Genomic DNA, 26,535 nt, shown 5'->3' with positions numbered 1-26,535 from the left:
TCCAACCAATGAGGTGATGCCTTCCCTGGGCTTGTGAGGCACTCTGACTGCCCACTTTTTTTTTTCCTTTTTTTCTTTTTTAGGGTCTGCAGATCAGAGCTGCAGCTGCTGACCTACCCCACAGCCAGCAATGCAGGATCCAAGCTAAGTCTGCAGCCTACACTACATCTCACAGCAATGCCAGATCCTTAACCCACTGATCAGGGCCAAGGATCAAACCCACGTCCTCATGGGTATTATTTTGGTTCCTTACCGCTGAGCCATGGGAACTCATGTCTTCCCCTATTTTCTTTGCCGAATCCTGAGGCTCAAGATGCAACCTGTTCCCTCCTCAGCCCCAGGAAAATTTTCAGGTGACACATACTCCCTCTGTCTCCTCAACTCCTGCCAACATCCTAGAGACATCAGCCTTGGCAAGGCCTCTGGACACGTCCATGGCCCACAGTGGCCAGACTCACCACGGACGGGGTTCTGTTCCTACCATGAGTGCATGCATTATGCAGGAGGCGGCACAGGGCACCAGGTCTGTTTGTTGCAAGGCAAGAAAGGAGGTGATGAACGCACCCCACTTGGCCAGGGCCCCGCTTCCACCCACATCACACCCCCTGTTGGAAGCAGGGAGAAACTGACCTCTCAAATAGTCCAACTGCCATAAGGTCTCCTTCTACCTGAAGTTCAAAGCTGGCGATGGGAGATATTATCACTAGTGGTTTCATACCGCCCCTGGGAGAGAGAGTAAAAGACTATGGCTTTCCAAAAATCATGGGGTAAGTGGGAGACCTGAGATGCAGAGAAAGCCCAGAAGATGAAAGGAGCCTCTGAGGACCTGGGCTTGGACGTGGGAAAGGAATCTGGCAGTTTTGATTTTGATCTAATGCTTTCAGGTAATATGGCCTCCCAGAGAGCAAGATGGGGTTCACTAGCCTCCTTATTATGAAAATGAAAGGCTGATGCTTAGGTAGTTACCGTCTGGGGGAATAAGAAGCTGAACTCTGCTGAACTAGAGGGTCAGTGGCACCCTCGTCACAGACTTTCCCTTATTTTCTCCTAACAGTAGGCAGAAACCATCACTTCCACTTTACAGAGAGAAACAAGTTATGGAGAGTTCCCTGGTGGTCCAGGGGTTAGGATTCAGGGCTTTCATCACTGCAGCCCCAGTTCAATCCCTGATCTGGGAACTGGGCTCAAATGTGAAGCTGCTGCACGCTGTGGCCAAAAAAAAAAAAAAAGAAGAAGAGAACTATGGGAAGTTCCTGTGTGGCACAGAAGGTTAAGGATCCAGTGGTGCCACAGGTGTGGTGCAGGTTGCAACTGTGGCGTGGGGTTTGATCCCTGGCCTGGGAACTTCCACATGCTGCAGGCATAGCCAAAAAAAAAAAAAAAAAGGAAAGAAAAAAGAAAAGAATTATGATCTAGGCTTGAATTCTAGTTCTGCCACCGTGTGTCAGTGTGACCTTGAACAAGTCAGTTGACCTCCCTGGGACTCAGTCTTCTTTATCTGGAAAGTGGAGCTAAGAGACTGCCAAGGCTTATTGTGATGCTCAGAGAAAATATAGGTAGAGCACCTGGCACAGAACATGAGTCATTAAAAAAAGAGAACAAGAAGCTTGAATGACGATCACAATGACTATTTACAATGTGCCACATAGTAACTGTGTTTACACACATCTCATCTCATTCAGTCATCCCACAGCCCTACTGCTCCTGTCCCCATTTTATAGATGAAAAGCTTGAGGCTCAGAGGAGCCAAATCGCTTGCACAAGTTCTCCCGGCTAGTGAGTGATGGAACTAAGATTGGAGCCCAGGCAATGGGACTTTGTACACAACTGGAGCTCAGAGAGGTTCTGACACTTGCCCAAGGTCACACAGCCAACCTAAGGAGGGAAAATGGTCTGGACGCTTAGTTGTCTCCCTCCGACTCCCCTAATGTGCCGCCTCGGCCTTTTCTATTGCACAGATGAAGGGTGGTGCTGAACTTGCTTGGAATAGTACCTACCTTGGGACAGGGACAATAAAAGTACTAAATAATAAATGATCTGGTGCACCGGCCAGGACACTCCCCAGAGCACGGGGAGGGGGAAATGGACCCTTCCCTGGGTATCATGTGGGGAAACGGGCCACTTCTGGCTGCTTATTTACTTATTCACAGCCTTCGATGCTATCGCACCTGTACACCTCCGCAGGGCCGAGGCGGCGGCGGCGCTCAGGGGAGGAGGATGCGCAGGACCGCATCTGGCCTTCAAGAAGGCTGAAAGAGCAGGAAACGGCCAACTGCAGGCCCGGGATGAACTGTGCGACAGGCTTGTGAAGTCCGTCGGGGCTGAGAGAGGGACTCACCTGGGGAGTCAGGCTGGGGCGGGAGAGAGGTGTCCGAAGTCGCGGCTGTCTTTCGGAGGTGTGTGTAGCCAGGGGCTGCAGCCCCGTGCCAGCAGTGGCTGGTGCTGGCTTCTTCCTCCGCGGGGTGTTCAGACACGTCCTAGGACGCCCAGACCGGGGACCACCTCGGTTTATTTTAGACAGAGAGACCAAGAGTGTCGGGGGAGGGGTGGGGGGAGGAGAGGGGAGCGGGAGGGGAGGGGTGGGGGGGAGAGGGGAGCGGGGATGGGGGAGGGGAGCGGGAGGAGGGTAGGGGGAGAGAGGAGAGGGAAGGAGGAGAAGAGAGGAAGAGAAAGAGGGAAAAAAGGAGGGGGGAATTCCTGTCGTGGCGCAATGGTTAAGGAATCCAACTAGGAACCACGAGGGTGCGGGTTCGGTCCCTGCCCTTGCTCAGTGGGTTAACGATCCGGCGTTGCCGTGAGCTGTGGTGTAGGTTGCAGACGCGGCTCGGATCCCGCGTTGCTGTGGCTCTGGCGTAGGCCGGTGGCTACAGCTCCAATTGGACCACTAGCCTGGGAACCTCCATATGCCGCTGGAGCAGCCCAAGAAATAGCAAAAAGACCAAAAAAAAAGAAAAGAAAAAAGGGAGGGGGGAGAGAGAAAGCCATTCTCTTTCCAATTCCCTTTCAACACTTCCAATTAGTCCAGGACAAAGTCTCATTTTGCTGCTAGAGCCTTTAACACCTCCCTAGCTTCGCTTATCTCACCTTGTCTTTTCTTTACCAAAGAGAGAGAAGAAGGCCTCCAGCTCCAAAGAATTCCGAGTGAGCATATGATCATATCTAGGGAGAATGAAGGCACAAGTTTTTTCATTTTATTTTTTGTTACCTTCTCCTTACAACAAGGGATACTGGTTTTCTATTTGCAGCAGTGATAAAAAGTTTCCTTTGGTGCTGTGTTGTGGCTCAGCAAACCCAACTAGGATCCATGAGGTTGCGGGTTCAATCCCTGGCCTCGCTCAGTGGGTTAAGGATCTGGCGTTGCCGTGAGCTTCGGTGTCGGTCGCAGATGCGGCTTGGATCACTCGTTGCTGTGGCTGTGGTGCAGGCTGGCAGCTGTAGCTCCTCTTCAAAGCTTAGCCTGGGAACTTCCATTTGCCAGGAGTGCAGCCCTAAAAAGAAAAAAAAAAGACAAAGACAAAAAAATGTTTCCTTTTAACACATAAGGTTAAAAGCAAGTACTCAGGAAATCAGACTACTAGGTTCAAATCCCAGCTGTGCCACCTCCTACCTGTATGACCTTGTTCAAGTCACACAACCTGTTGTGCCTCCATTCCCTCATCTGGAAAGAGAAAATAATAATGGTGTCTCCCTCTTGTGAGGATTATATTAATTAATACATGTGAAGGGCAGAGATTATGCGTGACATCAAGTGTTAGGTCGAATGGGCCTGGGGGAAACCCTTAGGTTTAGAGAACACGTCTTTGGACCAACTTCACCGTTTTCTGTGTGAAGAAATGAAGCTTTGGAGAAGATAATTAAGCAGCTGAGCTGGTGATCTGGGGAGGTCCCTGAATTCCCAATCCATTTTCCAGCCATTCCAATCCTCACTAATTAATATAACCTCTCAGCCTCAACTTATCCATCTGCAGAATGGGACCAATACTATTTCATTGGATGTTGGGACGCCGTGTGTAAAGGTGGCTCAGAAAATGAGTTGGGATGTTTGCAATGCATTTTCAACATGGGTAAGAGTGCCCCCCAAGAGGGCAGATATTGGTTCTGGGGGTGCAAAAAAAAAATCTCTTAAACAATGTATTTATGCTATCAAAAGTTCACGGAGTTTTCTTGCGGTGCAGCAGGTTCAGGATCACGTGTGGTCACTGCAGCGGCTTGGACCACTGCTGTGGTGCGGGCTCACTCCCTGGCGCAGGGACTTCCACACGTAGCAGGTGTAGCAAACAAAACAAAAGCAAAAACAACAACAAAAAAAGGATTTCCTGTTGTGGCTCAGCGGTAACAAACCCAACTAGTATCCGTGAGGACTCGGGTTCAAGCCCTGGCCTTGCTTGGGTTAAAGGATCCAGCATTGCCATGAGCTCTGGTATAGGCAGTCAAGGCTTGGATCTGGTGTTGCTGGGGCTGTGGTGTAGGTTGGGCGGCTACAGCTCTGATTTGATCCCTAGCCTAGGAACCTCCATATGCTGCAGGGGCGGCCCTAAAAAAAAGACCAAAGAAAAAAATTTTATATTTAAAAAAAGTTCATGAAGAGTGGTGATGAGGAAACAAAATGTCTAAAAAGGCTCGGGGAACAATAGTGGAAAAAAAAGTTGAGAAATACTGCTCTTAACCAAGGTTTTGCCAACGTGGGCTGTTACTCCTTGGTGGATCGTGTAATTGGCTTAATGGGTCATGATCAGCATTTGGGGAGAAAAAAAATGATATAGTACAGTGTGCGTGGCATGTAATCAGGATCAGAAAGTATTGTGAAGAGTTGCCAATGTGGCTCAGTGGTTAACGAATCCGACTGGGAACCATGAGGTTGCGGGTTCAAACCCTGGCCTCGATCAGTGGGTTAAGGATCCGGCGTTGCTGTGAGCTGTGGTGTAGGTCATGGAAGCGGCACAGACCCTGTGTTGCTGTGGTGTATGCCGGCTGCTGTAGCTCCAATTCAACCTCTAGCCTGGTAACCTCCATATGCCGCAGATGCGGCCTTGGAAAAGACAAAAAAAAAAAAAAGTATTGTGAGGATATAAACCAGCTATAATGGAAAAAATACAAATCATTACAAAATTAAAAAAAAAAAAGAAAGTATTGTGAGGATGGAGTTCCCTTTGTGGCTCAGCGGAAACGAATCTGACTAGTAACCTTAAGGAAGCAGGTTCAATCCCTGGCCTCCCTCAGTGGGTTAAGGATCCGATGTTGCTGTGAGCTGTGGTGTAGGCCGGCTGCTGTAGCTCTGATTTGACCCCTAGCCTGGGAACCTCCATATGCTACAGGTGCGGCCCTGGAAAGCTAAAAAAAAAAATGTATTGTGAGGAAGTTTAGTCTGGTATGTGTCTGTGTGTGCTGAGTCATGAAATAAAAGCCTCTCTTCTGGGTCACTGCAAAAAAAGGGTGAAAGCCATTGCTGTAAACAATGATTTTTCTTTTTCTCTCCTCGTTCTTTATCTCCCAGACAAGCCCAGCAGCCTTGGACTGTTCTGAACAGGAGGAACTTGATAAAGAAAGTGAGACATGTAGAAGAGTGTGTCCAGATGCCAATGGAACGAGGGCCTGATCTCTACCGGCTCTCAGCCCACGACTTCCCTTCCTCCCTCTCAATACCTGGGTAAGTCACAGCAACCGAGGAAAAACAACTGGCCCCCAGCACCACGGGGGAGAATGGCTCCCACTCTGCAGGCTCCCCTCATCCCTCCCTCTGCCTCCCTGTTTCCTGAGCTCTCTGTTCCCAACTTGGAAGGCAGCAGCCAAGTTGATCCGAGGCTGAGTCCTAGCTCTGCCATTGACTGGGCAGTTCCGGGGCAAGTCAGTTAACTTCTCTGCGCCTCCGTCTTCTCAGCTATAAAATGGGGAAATTATTCCTAGGATTGTAATGATGCTTAAATGAAAGAAGGTGTAGAAATTATATTAGTATTTTAGGAGTTCCCATCGTGGCTCAGCAGTAACAAACCTGACTAGTATCCATGAGGACACAGGTTCAATCCCTGGCCTCGCTCAGTGGATTAGGGATCCGGCCTTGCCATGAGCTGTGGTGTAGGTCACAGACAAGGCTCAGGTCCTGCATTGCTGTGGCCCTGGCATAGGCTGGTGGCTACAGCTCCTAGTCAACCACTAGCCTGGGAACCTCCATATGCTTCCGGTGAGGCCCTAAACAGTAAACAAACTTCAGTTTAGTATCTTTTCACATGTTTAAGTCCCTCTCTATATTTCTTTCTTTGTGACATCGTCTCCCTTTTAAAAAAGTGCTTTCCTCATAACCCCACATAATAACTTTGGCTGACCTCATATTGGCCAGACCTCTAACGGCCAGGGAGGCTGGGAAATATAGGAGTGTTTTGTTTGGTTATTTTTTTGTTTTTGGCAGCACCTGCAGCAGGTGGAAGTTCCTAGGTCAGGGATTGAACCCATACCACAGAAGCAAACTGAGCCACTGCAGTGAAAATGCTGGATCCTTGACCGACTGTGCCACAAGGGAACTCCTATAGTTTTTTTTTTTTTTGTCTTTTTGCTATTTCTTGGGCCACTCCCGAGACATATGGAGGTTCCCAGGCTAGGGGTGAATCGGAGCTGTAGCCACCGGCCTACACCAGAGCCACAGCAACGCGGGATCCGAGCCGCGTCTGCGACCTACACCACAGCTCACAGCAACACCGGACCCTTAACCCACTGAGCAAGGGCAGGGACCGAACCCGCAACCTCATGGTCCCTAGTCGGATTCGTTAACCACTGCGCCACGACGGGAACTCCTAGTTTTTTTTTTTTCTTTTTACGGCCACACCTGTGGCATAGGGAAGTTCCCAGGCTAGGGGTGGAAATGGAGCTGTAACTGCCAGCCTGTGCCACAACCATGGCAATGCCAGATCTGAACCGAGTTTGCAACCTACACTGCAGCTCGTGGTAATGCCAGATCCTTAACTGGCTGAGCGCAGCCAGGGACTGAACCGCCATCCTCGTGGATTCTAGTTGGGTTCGTTTCCACTGAGACACAACGGGAACTCCTTCCTCCTATGCCTAAATAGGCACCTTTTAGTCTCCAACAAAATAAGGAAGGTGGGAAGAATGGATGCTGGTTAGGCAAGCAGAGGCCTCATCTGTTAGCAGAAATAAGCTTTGAGGAGTTCCCGCCATGGCACAGTGGAAACAAATCTGACTTGGAACCATAAGGTTGCGGGTTTGATCCCTGGCCTCATTCCAGTGGGTTAAGGATCCAGCATTGCCATGAGCTGTGGTGTAGGTCACAGACAAGGCCCGGATACCGAGTTGCTGTGGCTGTGGTGTAGGCCAGTGGCTACAGCTCCAATTCGACCCCTAACCTGGGAACCTCCATGTGCCACAGATGTGGCCCTAAAAAGCAAAACAAAAACAAAAACAAAAGAAAGAAGCTCTGAAAATGTGGCTGATATGCCTAAATTCTATTTAGTGATGTTTTCTTTTTTTTTTTAACCTTTCAGTCTCTTTAGGAAAATGAGTTTATGAGTTTTCCATATCTGTTTAACCAAACAGAGCCCAATACATTCAGAAAACATGATTGAACAAAATCCCACCTCGGAGTTCCTGCCATGGCTCAGTGGTTAACAAACCCAACTAGTATCCATGAGGACAAAGGTTCGATCCCTGGCCTTGCTCACTGGGTTAAGGATCTGGCATTGCTGTGGCTGTGGTGTAGGCTGGCAGCTACAGGTCTGATTCGACCTCTGGCCTGGAAACTTCTATATGCCTCAGATACAACCGTAAAAAGAAAAAAGAAAAAAAACAACAGATGAATTAGGGACTTCCCATCGTGGTTTAATGGGTTAAAAACCCGACTAGTGGAGTTCCCGTCATGGCTCAGCAGAAATGAATCCAACTAGTATCCATGAGGATGCGGGTTTGATCCCTGGCCTCATTCAGTGGGTTGAGGATCCAGCGTTGCCATGAGCTGTAGTGTAGGTGGAAGATGCGGCTCGGATTCTGCATTGCTGTGGCTGTGGTTGTGGCCGGCAGCTACAGCTCTGATTTGACCCCTAGCCTGGGAATCTCCACATGCCAAGGGTGGAGCCCTAAGAAAGGACAAAAAAAAAAAAAATCCCACCTCATTAACTTCCTGACTGTGTAATCTTGGACAAACCCCTTCGTGCCTCTGTTTCCTCATCTGTAAAATGGGTACAATAATAATCCCCATTCACGAATTTGTGTGTCCCCCCCCCCAAACTGTTTTGAGGAAATGACTTGATTTTTTTTTTGTCTTTTTGCTATTTCTTGGGCCGCTCCTGCGGCATATGGAGGTTCCCAGGCTAGGGGTCCAATCAGAGCTGTAGCCACCGGCCTACACCAGAGCCACAGCAACACAGGATCCGAGCCACGTCTGCGACCTACACCACAGCTCAGGGCAACGCCGGATCATTAACCCACTGAGCAAGGGCAGGGATAGAACCCGCAACCTCATGGTTCCTAGTCGGATTCGTTAACCACTGCGCCACGACGGGAACTCCGATGACTTGATATTTTTAAGCACTTGGATTAGTGTCTGGCCCATAGTAAATGCTGTATAATTAGCTTTTCATGAGCTGGCATTATTATTATCCCAACTTCACCGATGAAGAATTGAGGCCTACAGAGAATGGCCCACCATCATTCAGGGAATGGGAGAGTCTGTGTTTATCATTTCAAAAATTCCATCTGAATTTCAATTAAGTGCACAGATTTTAAGACTATGCCTTGAGAATGTTTACCCACGCAAACACCTATGATCCCTATAAGGATATCCCCAACCCCTCGCAAGGCCCCCTGGGATCTCCTCTGAGTCAATACGGCTCCTTGATTTATGCACTGTTCTGATTTTCACCCAAGATATCTGTGCCTTTTTTGGACATCATCCAAACGGAGCCATACAGCATGTTTCTTTAGTTATCCATGGAGTCTGAAGCCCAGATGGTCCCACCCTAGGAACTGTCGTCTGAGATATTACCCTAAACCGCCTGCTTAAGCTGCTCTCATTTGCCAGTGTCCTCTTCCTTTCCCGCTTTCGATTCCGCCCCTGAATCATAGCTGTCCGTCAAGCCACCAGCGAATTCTAATTGGTCAATTTTGTGTTCAGTTCTCCCCACCACTCACGACCCCAAGCAGGCCCCTCCCGCTAGGAAGCATATGATAGGGCACAAATGTCAAGAAGTGGGCCAATGGGAAGACGGCATAGTCCAAACCGCTGGCAGCCCACCAATGGGAGGGCGATGTTCCCGCCCCCTCCAACTGCCTCAGTAGAGCTGCCTCAGCCTCGTGCCCTTCCAGTTTGATGCCTTCCGTGTGTCCTGGAAAGGTCCCCTCGAAGCTGCTTAAGGGGTGCAGGATGGCAGGCCCTGATTCCCTTCATCCTTCCCGGGCCTTCCCCCCCACTCCCCTCCCTGGAATGAATGGGAGGGGAGGCTTTTGCAGAAAAAAATAACATATATGTAAATATGTATGTTCTCAGAGGCTTTCTTTTTTAAATGGGATAATGCTTTGATTTTTTTTCAAGAAGTATTATTTTTAAAATTTCATTTATCTTCGCCATTTGAACACCCCCCCTTCCTTTTTCTGAGTTCTGTGTACTGATAAGAATCACCAGCCTCCTCACTAGCCTCCACCTTGCTCTTCAGAGGTGAGGCCCTAGGAGAGGTGACAGGAAGAGCTGGGGTAGGGGCGACAGAGGATGGAATGGGGTGAGTTAAGAAAGAGCAGCAGGCACATAATTAGAGCTGAAAGAAAGAAGGGATTTTTTTTTTTTTTTTTTGTCTTTTTGCCATTTCTTGAGCCGCTCCCACGGCATATAGAGGTTCCCAGGCTAGGGATCAAATTGGAGCTGTAGCTGCTGGCCTACACCACAGCTCAAGGCAACGCCAGATCCTTAACCCAGAGCAATGCCAGGGATCGAACCCGCAACCTCATGGTTCCTAGTTGGATTCGTTAACCACTGAGCCACGACAGGAAATCCAAGAAGGGATTTTAAGGCGAGAGATGGACTGGGAGGTATCGACCCACTTCGGGGACTACAGGGAACATGAATAAAATTGTTGGAATTGGATTGATAACCAAAAAAATTAGGATGTCCAATTGCTCTGAGGGATATTTCAAGTTCAATATGGATTTCAAAGAGATTGGGGAAGAGAAATGCCTGATGGCTTTTTTTTTTCTTTTGGTCTTTTTAGGGCCGCACCCTTGGCACATGGAGGTTCCCAGGCTAGGGGTCCCATCAGAGCTACAGCTGCCAGCCTACGCCACAGCCACAGCAACACAGGACTTGAGCTGCCTCTGCAACCTACACCACAGCTCACGGCAACACTGGATCCTTAACCCACCGACTGAGGCCAGGGATCAAACCCATGTCCTCATGGATGCTAGTCCGATTCATTAACTGCTAAGCCATGACGGGAACTCGCCTGATGGCTTTTGATGGCCACAGATAGATGTAGGCCATGGGCCACGGAGATACTGGGGCGAAGAGGGGGGCCTCTGTATCCAAGGGACATTGTGCTGAAGTGTTCTCACCACCACCTTTTCTCACCTTTTGTCCCCCAGACAGGCATGACCCTGCTTTTTGTACTGGGCTGTGTCTTCTTCCCGTTGACTTTCGCGCTCCTCTGCTGGGGTCTGCAGAACCACTCCAACCTGCGGATGGAGAGGCCAGAGGCTGTTTTGGTGGCATCCAAGTAAGGGGACAGGGTGAGGGCATCCTTTCTTGGGGCCAAGGCTGGTAGCACTGGTCTCCTACTTTCATGAAGAGTTAGTGATGGGAGCAGACTATGTGCGTACGTGAGTACGTGTGGCGGTTAGCATGGGCAGGGGGAGTGGGGATATAGAATCAAAGGCACTGGCTATGAGATCTTTTCCAAGTCATTTAACCTCAGAGCTCCCGTTTGTAAATTTTTTTTTTTTTCTTTTTAGGCCTGCACCTGCAGCATATGGAAGTTCCCAGGCTAGGGGTCCAGTTGAGCTGCAGCTGCCAGCATATGCCATAGCCACAGCCATGCCAGATCTGAGCCACGTATGTGACCTGTACCACAGCTCATGGCAACGTCAGATCCTTAACCACTGAGGGAGGCCAGGGATTGAACCCACATCCTCATGGATTCTAGTCTACTAGTTGGATTCTTAACTCACTGCCCCACAATGGGAACTCCTGATTGTTTCTTTTTGTGTGTCTTTCTCTCTTTTTAGGGCTGCACCCACAGCATATGGAGGTTCCCAGGCTAGGGGTCCAATAGGAGCTGTAGCCGTCAGCCTATGCCACAGCCACAGCAACAGCAACACAGGATCTAAGTCATGTCTGTGACCTACACCACAGCTCACGGCAATGCTGGATCCTTAACCTACTGTGCAAGGCCAGGGATCGAACCTGCATCCTCATGGATGCTAGTCAGGTTTGTTAAGCACTGAGCCATGATGGAAATTCCCCGACTGTTTCTTAAAATAAGTCGAGCTTTTATATGAAATCTCCTAATTTTCAAACACTGACAAATAATGTAGAATTTAGGAAAATACTGTACTGGCAACACCAGTCTGGCCAAACAAAACATATTTATGGGATGGATGGAGCCCTCGTGCTGCAAATTTATGGCCTATTTGATAAAGATTAATAATATACCTGTGAAGGAGTTCTCATTGTGGCTCAGTGGGTTAAGGATCTGACACTGTCTCTGTGAGGACCCAGGTTCGATCCCTGGCCCCACTCAGTGGGTTAAGGATCCGGTGTTGCCAAGCTGTGGTGTAGGTCACAGACGTGGCTCAATTTTGGTGTTGCTATGGCTGTGGTGTAGACTGGCAGCTACAGCTCCGATTCAGCCCCTGGGAACTTCCACCTGCCACGGGTGCAGCCCTAAAACAAACAAACAAACAACCCCCCCCCAAAAAAAAAAACCAAACAGTCAACAAAACCCTCTAAGCTTAAGTTTCTTGTCTATGAAACAAAGATATTACCATCTGGGAAGATTAAATAAGAGCGAACATAAACCACTTCACCCCAAGCCTAGCAGATAGAAAATATTCAGGGAGTTCCCATTGTGGCGCAGCAGAAACAGATCTGACTAGTATCTATGAGGATTCAGGTTTGACTCTGGCCTCGCTCAGTGGGTCAGCAATCCAGCAATCGGGCAATCCAGTGAGCCGTGGTATAGGTCACAGATGCCACTGGGATCCTTCGTTGCTGTGGCTGTAGCTCTGATTCGACCCTTAGCCTAGAAACTTCCATATGCCGCAGGTGAGGCCCTAAAAATAAAAAAAAATAAAAAAAATAAAATAAAAAAAAAGGGAAATTGGGTGCCTTCTTCCCTTGAGTGAAGCCCTGAGACCAGGAAGCTAGGCCCGCTATTGTCTCTAGAAGTGTCCCTAACTCCTGCTGCCTAAGGCCAGGGACCTCTCAGGGTCTGTTCCCGCAGTCCACCACTAGAGGGCAGCATACAATGCAAGTCCCAGCCCGCTGGGAAAGTGATGGCATGAGCTTTGGTCAGGCAAAGGCAAACTACAGGGTTGCTGTTGAACCCTATCTTCAGGCAGGGTTTGAAAGCAAAGATAGTTTGGGTAGTCGGACCTCACATCATGCAGAAGTCTACAGGGCAGTTGGGTGCAGGATGAGAAGGCCAGATTCCAGGGAGGCCGCGTGAGAGGGTGAGAAGCGGCGCAGAGGCCAAGTGTGGTTCTGGCTGGGCCTCTGACCTGCTGCAGGACCTTGGCCAAGTCACTGGGCCTCCTTTCCTTGCAGCTGGATGAGGGGCTCGAATCGGCCAATCCCCAGGGTCCTTTTCCAGGAGGAAACTGGGCTGTTTTGTGAAGTTGCAGAGGAAGGGGAGCCAGGGGCACAATAAACCTGAAGAAAAAGAATGACCAGGGTTTAGGGGAGGCTGGGAGAGGCCGGATAGCCTCAAGGACACGGGTACGGAAAGGGCCATCCTCAGCTTGAGGTGGGCTTTCAGGGAGGCAGAGCTTCCCACTCTCTTTAACCCCTGCCGCCCAGGATGAGAGGGTTCTTGCATCTTCGCAACTCTGAGAACTTGGGGCCACTGAAGGCCTGGGGACACTTTTTGACCTGTAAAAAGGGGGTAAGTGCCGTTCCCTCAGTACTGTTACGAGAGTTAGAGAAGCTCGTGGGACTGACTTGCAGCCAGGGCAGGACCTACAGGCACCTCATGTATACCTCAGAGTTCCCCTCCCTCCCATGGGGTGAAGGACCTAGGGATCTCTGAGCCCTAAGGACATGCATCCTTCAGAGACACCAGGAGGTACCAGTTTCCCCTGCTCCCTCCTCCAGGGCATCCTCTTTCCACCAGAGAGGCCACCCTCAGCTGGGAGCACACAGGCCCCCGAGGGACATGTGTTGAGAGGCCTTGGCAGAGAAAGAAATGCCAAGTGCTGGGTCAGTCCCCTCCCGGGCTCCCAACAGCCACCTCCATCCCCAAGCGAAAGAGCTGACTCTCCCCTGACCCTTGTCCTCAGCAGCCCCCTGTGCCGCAGCGGCTGTCTCTTTAAGGGCCTCCCCCTCCCTCTTTCTCCGTTCCCCCCCATCTCTGTCGCAGCCGCTGCCGCCGCTGCCGTGGCTCAGAGCTGCATGGGGAGACGCCGCTGCAGGTCCCGGTCCTCGGTGTCTGGTCGGTGCCATCATTTCCCTCCCCCTCCCCCCCCCCGCCCTCCCCCAGCTGGTGACGTCCCCTCCCCCTCCCCCCAGAGGGGGCAGGGGGCTGGGCACGAACTCTCTATAATGCCCTGTGCAGCCTCCGGGGCCCTCTGGACCGGGCGGCGGCGGCGGCGGCGGCGGCGGCAGCGGGAACTGTGGCGGCAGCGAGAGGCGGGAGAGCAGTGCTGACCGCTGACCACTGGCCCGGCCGCTCCTCTGTCTCCCTTCCCTCCCGCCCTCCCTTTCAGAGCGGGCACCACAGTCCCACCCCCCACCCCGCCTCCCCGGGCCCTCCCCGCCACTCCGCGTAACCCCCCCCCCAACCTGCCGCTCTCCCTCCCCTCCCCCATCCGCATCCTCCTCCTCCTCCTCCTCCTGTACCCTCTCCCTCTGTCCTCTCACCAAGTCCTTCCCTCCTCATCTCTCTCCCAACCCTCTGACTGGCTTTCTCGGGCTCCCTTTCTCGGATCCCCCCCTCTCCCCAGTCTCTCCCCGTGTTCCCAGTCTCATCTAACTCCCTTTTGCTCGCCTGTCCTTTGGTCTGACTCCCCAGCCCCATCCCGTCCCCGCCCTGTCCCCTTTGTGCCCCTTTCTCTTTCTCTCTCTCCTTGCCTGGCCTGGCATCCCTTCTCCACCTCTAACTCCCTTCAGCTCGGCCTCCCTGTCCCTTCGTGGCCACTCGCTCACTCGTCTCCCTGCCGGAGGCCCGAGCCACCATGCTGACCCCCATGGTGGCTGGGGGGGTGGTGTTCCCCGGACTCTTCCTCCTCTCCAAGAACACGCTCCAGCGGCTGCCCCAGCTGCGCTGGGAGGAGGCCGACGCGGTCATTGTCTCCGCCAGGTAAACTGTGTCCCTTCCCCTCCACCCCTCTCCCCTTTCCAGGCTTTTTGGGGATGGAAGGGACCCCAGCACGTCTGTGGATCCTTGGCCCGGTGGGGTCCGGGGGCTCCCGGAGTGGTCGGTGGGCTCTACCTCCCAGCTTCCTTCTCTCCTCGCTGCCTTACTCACTGACGTCCCAGGAGACCTCATCCAAACCCAGCCATCTGGTCTACTAGTGTTCAGACTGCTCTTCTTCCCTTTCCCATTCACCCTCCCACCCTCCAAAACAGGGCCAGCAAGTGCCTCCAACATTCCCATAGGATATTAGGGAGCCAGACAAGGGGCAGAGAGAGACGAGCAGTATTCAAGGCATGTGTTTGGGGCAAAGAGGGACAGAGGAGTGAACAGTGGAACGAACTCCACACAGCCCTGGCATAGGGGCCGGAGGTGGGAAGGGGAGCGTGGGGCAGGCAAGCGGAGAGCGGGAAAGTGGCCAGGGGCAACTGGGGACATCCCAGGAGCCCGTGGATGACCGGCATGATGACTGGGCAGCTGCGTGATGCAAGAACAGGCCTGGGGCTTTCCTGTGCCATGCTCTGCTGTGCCCCCACCCCACCCCCTCCCCGGGAGGGGGCTTTGTCATCAGCCACCCATTCTCAGCATCGTCTCACCTCAAGATGACCTCCCTGGTGTCCTCCTGAGGGGATGGCGACTCAGGGTCCGCAGTTGAGGGAAGATGGCAGAGAAAGGGGTGAACCCAGGAGCTCACTGCTGTCTGAATAGGGCTGAGCCCTGGGCAAGGCAGCCTTGGGCAAAGATGCGCAGGGAGTGACCCGAGAAGCACAGTAACTGGACAATCAAGAGGAGAAGCCAAGGGGCGCCTCTTCTCCCCAACCGACGGCTCCCTCTTCCTCCCTAGGCTCGTGTCCTCCGTCCAAGCCGTCATGGCCTCCACAGCTGGCTACATCGTTTCCACCTCCTGCAAGCACATCATTGATGACCAGTAAGTGCCATGAGGCCACCTTGGCCCCCGTTCCAGCAGCCTTGTGTGTAGGTGTGACCCCTCAGTACCCCAGGCCATTTGGAGACTCCTGCAGTGGTCCCCAAGCCCTGCACTTGGGCCTGAGCAAGTTAACTGCAGTAGCTGCAACTCAACACCCAGGGATAAATTTATCCACATCCTGTCCTTAAAGGTCAGAACCAGGAGGAGAAGGAGTGGGGAGCAGAAAGGATTCTGAAAGCGGCTCCCAGTTTTCCCAGACTCTTGCATCACAGTAGGTTCTTTCTGAATGTCATTTCCTCCCCTATGTCCTCCCACTCTGATCTCTCGGACCCCATTCCCAACCAGCACCCAACTGGGGTGCTTCCCTACTTGGGCTGGGTTCACCCCTCACCTCTTCCCAGAATCCAGGTATCCAGCCCCAGCTCCATGCACAAGACAGAGAGATGACGCAAGCAAGGCCACTAAGAGTGAGGCAGTGGGGTTGGGGGGTTGGGGGGTGAAGAGGCCAAAATTTGGCACTGGGAGCTGCTGCAGTGCCTGGTGCCTGCCAACGAAGCCCAGGCCTGAGAGGTCCAGGTCGGGCAGGAGGAGGGAGGTGAGGGGGGCCCTGTCCATGGTGCTGACGGGCCAGCTCTCTGTTGGCCCACAGGCTGATGCAGAGTTGCCGAGGGTGCTGATACCCTCTGATTAACTTCTAGTCCTGCTTCCCTTCTCTGACAGCTGCTGAGCTCCAGGGACAGTGTCTGGATGCCCCTCCCCTAGAGGCATCCCCTCTCTCTCCAGATGAGTTAGTTCCCTTATCTTTGGAGTGAGGTCCCTCTCCATCGGAAAGGGCTACTGTGAGGAAGAGTTGACTTGTGTGTCTCAAACGCCTAGAGCACTTCTGGCCACACGTAGTGGATGCTAAACCCTATCTTCAGATCCCACCCTGGGGACCTGGCTTCCTCCTGCCCTCTCCCTCCCGGCTGAGCCAAGGTCCAAGATGAGCCTGGATCGCCACACGTCTCCTCTCACCTTCTTACAGAGGTCACCTTCCAGCCCCTGCATTTTCACTGCCCCCCCCCCGCCCCCTGTCTGTTCTTGTTCTTCGACTCTTAATCCTCAGGTGGGTGGGAAGGATCAGGGTTAATCCAGGGGCAACAGCTGTTCCTACCTCTGAGCACCTAATTGCTGAGAGGGTGGGGATGGTTTTACCCTTCAGGCTGCTGCCCAGGGCCTGGAGGTCTTGGACGGACCCTACCCCCCAAAGCCACTGTGTCACTGTGTCTGCTGTGGCTGGCTCTCCAGGCCACTCTCCTCTCTAACTTCCTTCAGGCCAGCTGGTCCCCTTTGCACCTTCCCGCCCTTCATCTCTTACCTGGGCTGCTGCTCCCTCTGCTCTCTCTCTCTCTCTGCCCCTCCTGATCACATGCTCCAGCATGGGGCTCTGCTCCTCTTTTCCTTTTTTTTTTTTTTTCCTTTTTTCTTTTTAGGGCTGAACTCGTGGCATATGGAGGTTCCCAGGCTAGGGGTCAAATCGGAGCTGCAGCTGCTGGCCTACACCATAGCCATAGCAACGCCAGATCTGAGCTGCATCTGCGATCTACACCATAGCTCATGGAAATGCCGGATCCCTAACCCACTGAGGATCAAACTTGCATCCTCAGGGATACTAGTGGGGTTCACTACCGCTGAGCCACAGCGGGAACTACTCTGCTCCTCTTTTCCTGAAATCATCCCTGTTAGAGTGGTGCTGCCTGTCCCCTTCCAGACCAGCCTTCCCCAGGTCTCACCTTCTGCTTCCATCTCACCCCTGGTCCTTAGCTGGCTTGTCCATGTCTTGCTCCGCTTTCCCCTTCAGCAGCTCCTCAGTGTTGGTCCTCAGGAGTTCCCGTCATGGCTCGGTGGTTAACGAACCTGACTAGTATCCATTCGGACTTGGGTTTGATCCCTGGCCTCACTCAGTGGGTTAAGGATCCAGCATTGCCATGTGGCTATGGTGTAGGCCGGTGGCTACAGCTCTGATTTGACCCATAGCCTGGGAACCTCCATATGCCATGGGGGTGGCCCTAAAAAGACAAAAAACAGAGTTGGTCCTCATATTTGTGTCCCTTTGGTCTGGACTTTGCTGGGGGGCGAGTTCCCCTGAACGTGCCTCTTCGACCTCCCACCCTCACCTCGGACCTGTGGCAGGACTAGGGGTTTGAGAGAAAGTGCTCCGTGTGCTGACTCAAGAAGAAAAATGCAGTATTGCATATTCATGCACTTTGCATTTTTGTTTACTCTGAAAGTACACGCGACTGCTCTGCTCTTGGCTCCTTTTGCTCAGCGTTTTCTCCTTAATGCTTGGCTGTACCTGAAGAAATAAGAGCCGAGGCTGCATTCAGGCCAAACAGGCAGCACTGACAGCACCTCCAGTTCCCCAGCGGGGCCCATGTCCCTTGTCTTCTAGGGGACAATGAGGCTGAGAGCAAGGGCTGTGGAGCCAGACGTCTCATGTTTTTTTCCATGGTCCAGTTACCTAGCCTCTCTCATCTGTAAAATGGGGTGACAGCCACACCTGCTTTTTTAGAGGGTTTTGTAGGAGTAAATCAGTTAACATGTAAAAGATTTATGCATGTTAAAGATTTAGAATATCAGGGAGTTCCCATCGTGGCTCAGTGGTAACAAACCCAACTAGTATCCATGAGGATGTGGGTTCGATCCCTGGCCTCACTCAGTGGGGTAAGGATCCAGCATTGCTGTGAGCTATGGTGTTGGTCGCAGATGCGGCTCAGATCTGGCATTGCTGTGGCTGTGGCGTAGGCCGGCAGATGCAGCTCCTACTCTACCCCTAGCCTGGGAACTTCTACATGCTGAACTTGCAGCCCTAAAAAGACCAAAAAAAAAAAAAAAAAAAGTGCCTGCAATGTCATGAGCAGTCAATTAATGTTAGCCCAGACAATCTCTCCCCACCACTCCCATCTCTCCTGCTATAAACCACCCTGACCTCAGCTGTTTCTCAGATCTGGTCTGCTTGTTTTCTCACTCTATCTCTGCCCTCAGGTCTGTGGCTGTCTTTTTGTCTCTCTTCCATTTTCTCCCACCACATTGCAAAAAGAGGGAGAATAGGAATGAATGAATGAGTGAGTGAGTGAGTGAATGAATGGATTTGAAAGAATGAGTAGGTTCGGAGATCAGTCTGGGCTTGAATTCCAGCCCTACTAAGTGCCGGCTGTGTGACTCTATGACCTCCGGCAAGTTTCTTATGGATTACCCTTAGGTTCCACCCTGTAACTTGACTCCACTTCTGTCTCAGTGTTGTTACAAATATCACTTAAGATCTGACTCTCAGAGGTTTCCATTGAGCCCTACTAGTATACATGAGGATGCAGGTTTGATCCCTGGCCTTGCCCAGTGGGTCGGGGGAGTCTGGCGTTGCCACGAGCTGTGGTGTAGGTCGCAGACTCGGCTCAGATTCCCCCGTTGCTGGGGCTCTGGTGTAAGCCGGCAGCTGCAGCTCCAATTCGACCCCTAGCCGGGAAATGTCCATATGCTGCAGGTTCGGCCGTAAAAAGACACACACACACACACAGACCTGATTCCCAGGACATGTCCGGCATGGACCCGGGCACCTGGCAGCTGCCTGTCCCTCTCCTTTCCTCCTTGATCTCCCTGACTCCTCCTTTCTCTGCCCAACAGACACTGGCTTTCCTCTGCTTATACGCAATTTGCTGTGCCCTACTTCATCTATGACATCTATGCCATGTTCCTCTGTCACTGGCACAAGCACCAGGTCAAGGGGCATGGAGGGGACGAAGGGAGGCCCAGAGCCCCGGGGAGCATCTGGGCCGTGGCGCGAGGCTACCTGCACAAGGAGTTCCTCATGGTGCTCCACCACGCCGTCATGGTGCTCGTGTGCTTCCCGCTGTCGGTGGTGAGTGGGGGCTGCTGAGAGCCAGGGCCTCCTGTCTGGATCAGGCCAGCACCACAGGGGCTCAGGAAGCTCTCCCCGGATCCAGGTTCCAGCAGGACAGGCCCAGGATGGAGGGGGCCCCATGCAGGGCTGACTGAGCTCCAGCCCAGCCCCAAAGAGCAAGAAGGTGCACCCCGCCCCGCTGTGGTGCTTTGGAGCTGCGCCTCAGTTTCCTCATCTGCAGTATTGGGTACACCGTCTCACCTGCAGCACGGTGGGAGGGATCCAGGAGGGGTTCTCCCTGTTTTGCTACTGTTCACATGTGCTCAGGCTTTCAGAGCGAAGCATCTCCAAAAGCGACAGAGAGGAGCAAGGGAGGGCAGGTGCTGCCCAGGAATCCAGGGTGCCAGGCTCTTTCCTTCCTCTCCTCGCAGGTGTGGCGTCAAGGCAAAGGAGATTTCTTTCTAGGCTGCTTGCTGATGGCAGAGGTCAGCACCCCCTTTGTCTGCCTTGGCAAGATCCTCATCCAGGTGAGAGGGGAGCTGAGGGTCTGTGGGCTTGGGAGGACAAGGGAAGGGTGGGTACTTTAGGGAAAACTTTGGGGATTCTTTAAAGGACAGGTGAAGGAGTTCCCGTTGGGGCTCAGTGGGTTAAGAGTGCGAATAGTAAATCCATGAGGATGCGGGTTCCATCCCCGGTCCTTATCAGTGGGTTAAAGACCAGGCGTTGCCTCGAGCTGCGGTGTAGGTCGGAGACGCGGCCGGGATCCCGCTTGGCTGTGGCTATGGCGTAGGCCGGCAGCTGCAGCTCGGATTGGAGCCCCAGCTGGGGAACCTCCATATGCCGCAGGTGCGGCCCTTAAAAAAAAAGAAAGAAAGAAAGAAAGAAAAAGGACAGGTGAAGAGGCAAGTCTGGGAGGAACTGTAAGGTGGCGTAGAGGGTAGGCGGCAGAGTCCTGGGGCTCTGAGCTGGCCGGGGTCGGGAGCAGGGAAGGCTGGGAGGTGGGCGGAGGTCCAGGGGGCGGAGCTAGGGGCGTGACCGGAGGTAACCCCGCCCCTCACCGGGCCCCTGCTCTGCCCTCGCAGTACAAGCAGCAGCACACGCTGCTGCACAAGGTGAACGGGGCCCTGATGCTGCTCAGCTTCCTCTGCTGCCGGGTGCTGCTCTTCCCCTACCTGTACTGGGCCTACGGGCGGCACGCGGGCCTGCCCCTACTCGCCGTGCCGCTCGCCATCCCGGCCCACGTCAACCTGGGCGCCGCGCTGCTGCTCGCCCCGCAGCTCTACTGGTTCTTCCTCATCTGCCGCGGGGCCTGCCGCCTCTTCCGGCCCCGGGGCTCCCGGCCGCCCTCTCCCTGTCAGACCCAGGACTGAGGGTGGGGCCAGGGGACCCTCCCCACCCCACTCCCACCCGGTGGGGCCAGGGCTCTGGGACAGCTGGGTGGGGGTGGGAACCAGGGGCCTCCTGCCCTGACAGCCCCCCGGAACGGACAGATGGACTCGGAAGGGATGGGGACTTTTCCCCTCAGGGGCCGAGGGCAGGGACTCGGTGAGATGGAAGGCCTGGAGAGGGGACCGCTTCCCACAGTGCCTCAGCTGAGGGCAGACCCGCTCCTGCAAACCCCTTTCTCCATCACCTCCCTGGGGCCCTGGAGAAGCGAAGGAAGAGGAAAAGTCACACCTCTTCGGGCTTGAGGCTGGGGAGACTGAGGGGACCAGGACTCAAAGAATCATGGGGGAGGCCCTGCTGCCAAGGCCATCCCAGCCCCCCTGCTGCAAACTCCTCTCAGCTCCCTGTCATCTAGGAGGTGTGGGGGGGACACCCTATCTAAAGCCTGTGGCTGTCCCCACAGCTCCTCTCCAGGGGAGGCCAGCCTGAGGAATCTTATTTATTTTATTTATTCATCCAAATTCAAACTCATTTGTAGGGGTGGGGGAGGGAGGTGGCTGCTACCGCCCCCCCAGCCTTCCCAGTGCTGAGCAACCCTGCGGGCAGGCGGGAGGGGTGCCTGGTCCCTTCCCCGGTTTAGGCTGCACATCTTGCCCTTGGGCCCTGGCATGTCCCTGGTGCTACAGACCTCTCTAGGCTTCCTCCATTCTGGGGTCGGGGGACCCTGAGAGGTGCTTTACAGACCGCTAATAAAGTCGATCCACGTGAACGCCACCAAGGCCCTGGTCACCCAGTTCTTTGGGGCTGGAAAGGGAGGGGGTGCCTGGGGATAGAAAGCCTGATGACCACAGGACCGGGCAGGAACCCCTGGCTGGTCACTGAGCAGTCAGGCAGAAAGAAGCAAGGACTTTTATTCATCTGCAGAAGAGGAGGGCCAGTGAGGGCACTCAGGGCAGAGTCCGGGGCCCTCGTCCAGCTCTTTAGGCCCCTTTGTGGCAGCTCCTATGGGGTGTGGAGATCAGAGATGGGAGGTCACGCAGCCCCCCACCCCCAAACCCTGGGATTTTGGGTCCTCTGGCCTCTTCCCAAGGAAGGCAGAGGTGGTGGGAGGGGGCAGGCCTTACATGTGTGTGCAGAACTGGAAAAGCAGGAAGAAGAAGGCTGCCACCAGAGCACCCACCAGGATATGATGGAAGAAACTGGAGTCAGAACCTGCTAGACAGGGGGAGACAGGGGCCCCCGGACTGACCTCCGATGGAAAGGCCAAAGGCAGCGGTCTTCCAGGCCCTGGCGAGGAGGGCAGCCCCTTCTTAAGCTGGTTCATACCTGAATTAACAAAGATGACGGGTCTCTCGCCAATGAACTGGGCCACGGCCAGGAGCCTGGCTTGGTCCGAGTCTGGGTAATCAAAGAAATCAGGTCTGTCTAGGAAAAACGAAGACTCTGCTCTCTGGGCCAAGGCCTTGACCTTCTCCAGGCTGGGCGCTGGGGACCCAGAGCAAAGTCTATGAAAGAGCCAAGCGGACCCCTGTCCCCCACCCAAGAGGCTGAGGCAGACCCAGGGCCCTGTCAGGTCACATGGCCTTAGTGCAGCTGTGGAGGGGCTTGATTTTGTTCTAGGAACTTCTTGAGGGTCAGCTAAGCTCTCCTGGAGAAGGCCCACACTGGGCAGGGAGGATGGGAGAGAAGCGTGGCGAACAAAGGCCGGGCCTGGCCTCCCAGCCTCTCAGGGGCACTGACCCCCTCCCCCCCCACCTTAGCCTTCCTCCTGCCCACTGTTCCCAGGGCACCATCCCACCTGGTGCTATGGTCCCCAGCCCAACCAGCCACATCCACACCCACACCCACTGCCATGGCCTCATCACCCCTCCACTCCTGTGATGGCTGAGGGCTCTGTGATGTCACAGCCCAGAGCCATTCTGATCACACAGCCTAGGGTGAGGGGAGAGAGAAAGTGCTGGGATCTGGGACCCTCCCCCCCCAAGCCCCGGAATCAGAGGAGAAGAGAGGTTGGGACCCACAGAGCCTTTGGGTTGATGCTGATGATAGAACAGTAACAGTAGGAACCCCAGGATTTACAAATAGGGAACTCAGTGGGGCATTTGTGATGAAAGCCAGGAAATCTATCTTTGTCTAGCAGGCCCTATAGATTTGATGGTGGTAGTTGGGGCTAGGGAACAGGGCTAAACATTTCCGGTTACCCCTTGGATTGACCACAGGTAGCATTTCTTGAGCATGTGCTACTATGCCAAGTACTTTACATGGACTGATTCGTTTAAACATCGTAAAATCCCGTGAGGTAGGTACTGCTGACCTCATCTTACAGAAAAGGGGACCAAGGCACAGAGGGGCAGTGATGTGGGCCACACACATCTCCCAAGGGTGTGTCTTTTCTTCCCTGAGGTTCCCTCTTGCCTTGTGTCCCCAAATGCAGGGGCAGGGGTCTGCCCCATCCCCCAAACCCAGTCTCAGGGCTCAGCTGAAGGACAACCTTGGGGTTAGAACTAGCGAAATAACAGGCATTTCCACTAGGTGGCAGCAGTGCCTGCCTGCCTGCCATTCCCATGTTCTAGCCCAAGGAAGGCACAGCTCCCCGACTCCAGGTCCTCCCGCCTCTTCCCACAGGTTGTATCAGGTGCTGCAGGAAAAGGTATCGCTGGGGTGAATGGCCAGCAGGGGGTTGTCAGAGGAAGTCCCCAGCCCATCTCGGGGCAGGTCCCTTGGTCACGCACAGAGCCTTCACAGGCTCCCCTCTCTTCCCTAAGGGCCATCCCATTTCCTCTTTCTAGTTTCTGCTTTTCCTTTGCCACTTCTCAACAGCCACTTTCATTCCTATGGCTCAGTGGCTGAGTTAGCTCCCCTCTGATTGGCAGGCAGGCCTGTCTGTCCCACATGAGTCACGCCTCCCCCAAGCCCAAGGACACTTCAGGGTCTCCTGGGTTTCACTACACAGATGCCTGTTCAGCAGCCCCAGTTCAGTGGCGTGCCCCACACCAGGCAGGTGTCTGTGGCGCGCATGCGTGTGAGGTCCTTGGCTCTTACCTCCACTGGGTCCCCACCCCTCAGCTTTCTGATCCTCAGGGACCACCCACCCATTCTCCTCACCCTTCCAGGAACTAACTGGTCAGGGTCAGCTTCTACTTCCTAAACAAGGAAGCGGTTCAGAGAGAAAAAAGGCGGTGGTGGGGGGGAGGGGAGGCAGACTAACTTCTATGGGGCCTCCCCCCACCAGGACTGGCTCACAGGGGCCTCTTTCCTCCATATTTTTCTAAGAAAGCATGGGACTTAGCCAAAGTCACAGGCATGTGAGAGGCAGCAGGGACACAGCTGGCTCCAGACCTGTATGCAGCTGTCTTGAGGGGGGAGAGCTTGCTGGGAGGCAGGGTCCTGGGAGAAGGGGGTCCTGTGCCTTTAGCCTTTGGAGCAGATTTTGCAGTTTCCCCTACTGCCTCAAAAGAATCCAGCGGCCCTCTCTACCCAAAGAGGCCTTTAGGATACAAGCAGTGAATTATCCATTCATTTATTCATCCAACCATTAAATAAATGTATCGAACTCCTATGATGTGCTAGGCTCCATTTATGGGCTTAGAGAGGAATCACCAGGGCATGGCCTCTGCCCTCAGGGGACCACAGGGGAGAGAACGCGTGGATGCACCTCATTAGGGTAGAGACAGACAACCCCTAAGGGGCTGTCTACACTTGCTGTCATCGCTCCCTCACCTTGAATGTATTCTTCAACCCCTTCAGACCTGGCTTTGTCCCCGTTCCTCCACTAAAGTCACTTTTGCCAGGTCCGCCCACGACCCCACAACTTGCCACACCTGTGACTTCTCTGTCGGTTCTGTCTCAGCAGTGCATAGAGCACCCTGCCTCCAGACACGGGGGCCACAGTCACCGATTTTCCCGACTCCTCCTCTCAGCAGCTCAGGCTTGGACCTTCTCTTTGCTATCTATACCCTCTCTCCCTACGTGATCTCATCCAGTCTCATGGCTTTAAATACCATCTATATGCTGGTGACTCATAAATGTATATTTCCAGCCCAGCCCTCTCCTCTGAGCTCCAGACTCCCCTACCCAACTTCCTGCTTTGCGGCTCTGTATGTCCCAAACCACCTCAAACTCAATAGATCCCAAATGGGGCGCTTGATTCTTCTACCCCCCAAACCTGTGCTGCCTTTCTTTCTTTCTCTCTCTTTCTTTTTTCTTTTTGTCTTTTTAGGGCCGCACCTGTGGCATATGGAGATTCCCAGGCTAGGGGTCTAATCGGAGCTACAGCTGCCAGCGTACACCACAGCTCAGAGCAACGCTCAAAGCACCGGGTCCTTAACCCAGTGAGTGAGGCCAGGGATCAAACCCACATCCTCATAGATACTGGTCGGGTTTGTTAACCACTGAGCCATGACAGGAACTCCAATCTTTCTTCCTTCCTTCTTTCCTTCTCTTTCTCCCCCACCCCCACTTCTTTCTTTCTGGCTTTGGCTGCACCCACAGCCTATGGAAGTTCCTGGGCCAGAGAGCAAATCCGAGCCACCGCTGCAACCTACGCCACAGCTGTGGCAAGGCCAGATCCTTAACCCACGGCATCACAGCGGGAACTCCTGTGCCTTCTTTCAATCACAGCAAATGGGCTCACTATGTTCCTCTAGATGCTCTGTCCAACACAATAACCTAGGAATCATCTCAAAGCCCTCCCTATTGCTCTCCTGGCAAACACATAATCAAGACGAGTGGCCTCCATCTCCAACCTAAATCTCAAATCCGTCCATTGCCCTCCCTCTCCAGTGCTGCACGCCTCGTTCAAGCCAACCCCATGTCTCATTGGGCTTTACTGCAACAGCCTGTGGACTGCTTGATCTTTCTCTAGTCGCTCTTCTTTTTTTTTTTTTGTCTTTTTACCATTTCTTGGGCCACTCCTGCAGCATATGGAGGTTCCCAGGCTAGGGGTCTAATCAGAGCTACAGTTGTTGGCCTACACCACAGCCTCAACAATGCCAGATCCAAGCCACATCTGCAACCTACATCACAGCTCTCAGCAACGCTGGATCCTTAACCCACTGAGTGAAGGCCAGGGATCGAACCCGCAACCTCATCGTTCCTAGTCGGATTCGTTAACCATTGAGCCACGAAGGGAACTCCCTCTAGTCGCCCTTCTTGCAGCGAGAACACACCAGAACACAAGGATCTGCTACTTAAAACCCTCCAGAGGCTTCCCATGGCTCCTGTGTTGTTCAGAACTTCTCATCCACATGTGGGAGATTTTTGTCTACCTGCCCCCCTCGGGAAGCCAGGCTTCCCTTCCTCAACACTCCCCAACCTTTGCATACACTTCTGCCCAGGAAACTCTTGGCCCACACTTGATCCAGTGACTCCTCCTCATCTGCCAGGTCTCGGCTGAGACAACACTTCCCCTGGGAAGGGAACCTCAGTTTGCTTTTTTCTTTTTTTGTCTTTTTAGGGCCGCACCCGTGGCATATGGAGGTTCCCAGGTTAGGGGTCGAATCGGAGCTACAGCTGCCAGCCTACACCACCGCCACAGCCAGGCCAAATCTGAGCCGCGCCTGCTACCTACACCGCAGCTCATAGCAGAGCTGGATCCTTAACCTACTGAGTGAGCCTAGGGATCAAACCCTCATCCTCATGGATCCTAGTCGGGTTCATTAACCGCTGAGCCACAAAGGGAACTCCAGGAACCTGAGTTTTCTGACCATCCCCTGCACTGGAGTTGTCTGTGTATTTTTCTCTCTCCCTTACAAGCCCGTGAAGCCAGAGATCGTTGACCTTGGTCATAG

The 26,535-nt window shown here is 53.5% G+C and overlaps 2 protein-coding genes across 6 annotated transcripts; one reads left to right on the top strand and one right to left on the bottom strand.

Moving 5' to 3' along the window:
• Positions 1 to 172: 172 nt before the first annotated feature.
• LOC125127316 (uncharacterized) lies at positions 173 to 19,724 on the bottom strand. 5 transcript variants are annotated; one of them, XR_007134910.1, is made up of 8 exons: positions 19,622 to 19,724; positions 19,310 to 19,413; positions 15,152 to 15,459; positions 12,706 to 12,856; positions 10,559 to 10,662; positions 2,339 to 2,477; positions 631 to 723; positions 173 to 525 (listed from the first exon to the last, which is right to left on the bottom strand). XR_007134910.1 is itself a non-coding variant. In XM_047780134.1 (7 exons), the coding sequence occupies exons 2-6, from the start codon at positions 15,424 to 15,426 to the stop codon at positions 676 to 678; spliced, it is 717 nt and encodes a 238-aa protein (XP_047636090.1). In that variant the 5' UTR covers positions 15,427 to 15,459; positions 19,310 to 19,710; the 3' UTR covers positions 173 to 525; positions 631 to 675. The 5 variants fall into 5 exon arrangements, 3 of the variants coding, with proteins under 3 accessions (XP_047636090.1, XP_047636093.1, XP_047636092.1); XM_047780134.1 differs by having other exon boundaries at positions 19,310 to 19,710; XR_007134911.1 differs by lacking the exons at positions 173 to 525; positions 631 to 723; positions 2,339 to 2,477 and adding exons at positions 3,442 to 3,488; positions 3,608 to 3,658 and having other exon boundaries at positions 19,310 to 19,710.
• Positions 14,034 to 21,520, top strand: TLCD3B (TLC domain containing 3B). The gene is made up of 5 exons (XM_047780128.1): positions 14,034 to 14,501; positions 15,400 to 15,483; positions 19,144 to 19,378; positions 19,792 to 19,887; positions 20,443 to 21,520. Exons 1-5 carry the CDS (start codon positions 14,377 to 14,379, stop codon positions 20,728 to 20,730), a joined length of 828 nt encoding a protein of 275 aa, XP_047636084.1. The 5' UTR covers positions 14,034 to 14,376; the 3' UTR covers positions 20,731 to 21,520.
• The last annotated feature ends 5,015 nt before the right edge of the window (positions 21,521 to 26,535 follow it).

This window comes from Phacochoerus africanus, chromosome 5, assembly GCF_016906955.1.
Source record: "Phacochoerus africanus isolate WHEZ1 chromosome 5, ROS_Pafr_v1, whole genome shotgun sequence".
NCBI classification, from domain to species: domain Eukaryota; kingdom Metazoa; phylum Chordata; class Mammalia; order Artiodactyla; family Suidae; genus Phacochoerus; species Phacochoerus africanus.
Note: the sequence above shows the minus strand (reverse complement) of the source record. Positions and strands in the feature narration are given on the sequence as shown.

Excerpts from the sequence above, each read along its gene's own strand:
- TLCD3B (XM_047780128.1), top strand. The coding sequence starts at position 14,377 with ATGCTGACCCCCATGGTGGCTGGGGGGGTGGTGTTCCCCGGACTCTTC. Across the intron at positions 14,502-15,399 it reads GCGGTCATTGTCTCCGCCAG|GCTCGTGTCCTCCGTCCAAG; the intron begins GTAAACTGTGTC and ends CTTCCTCCCTAG. Across the intron at positions 19,379-19,791 it reads TGTGCTTCCCGCTGTCGGTG|GTGTGGCGTCAAGGCAAAGG; the intron begins GTGAGTGGGGGC and ends CTCTCCTCGCAG.
- LOC125127316 (XM_047780134.1), bottom strand. The coding sequence starts at position 15,426 with ATGACGGCTTGGACGGAGGACACGAGCCTAGGGAGGAAGAGGGAGCCG. Across the intron at positions 10,663-12,705 it reads TGGCCAAGGTCCTGCAGCAG|GTTGGAGTGGTTCTGCAGAC; the intron begins GTCAGAGGCCCA and ends CTCCATCCGCAG. Across the intron at positions 724-2,338 it reads GCCCCAGCCTGACTCCCCAG|GGGCGGTATGAAACCACTAG; the intron begins GTGAGTCCCTCT and ends TCTCTCTCCCAG.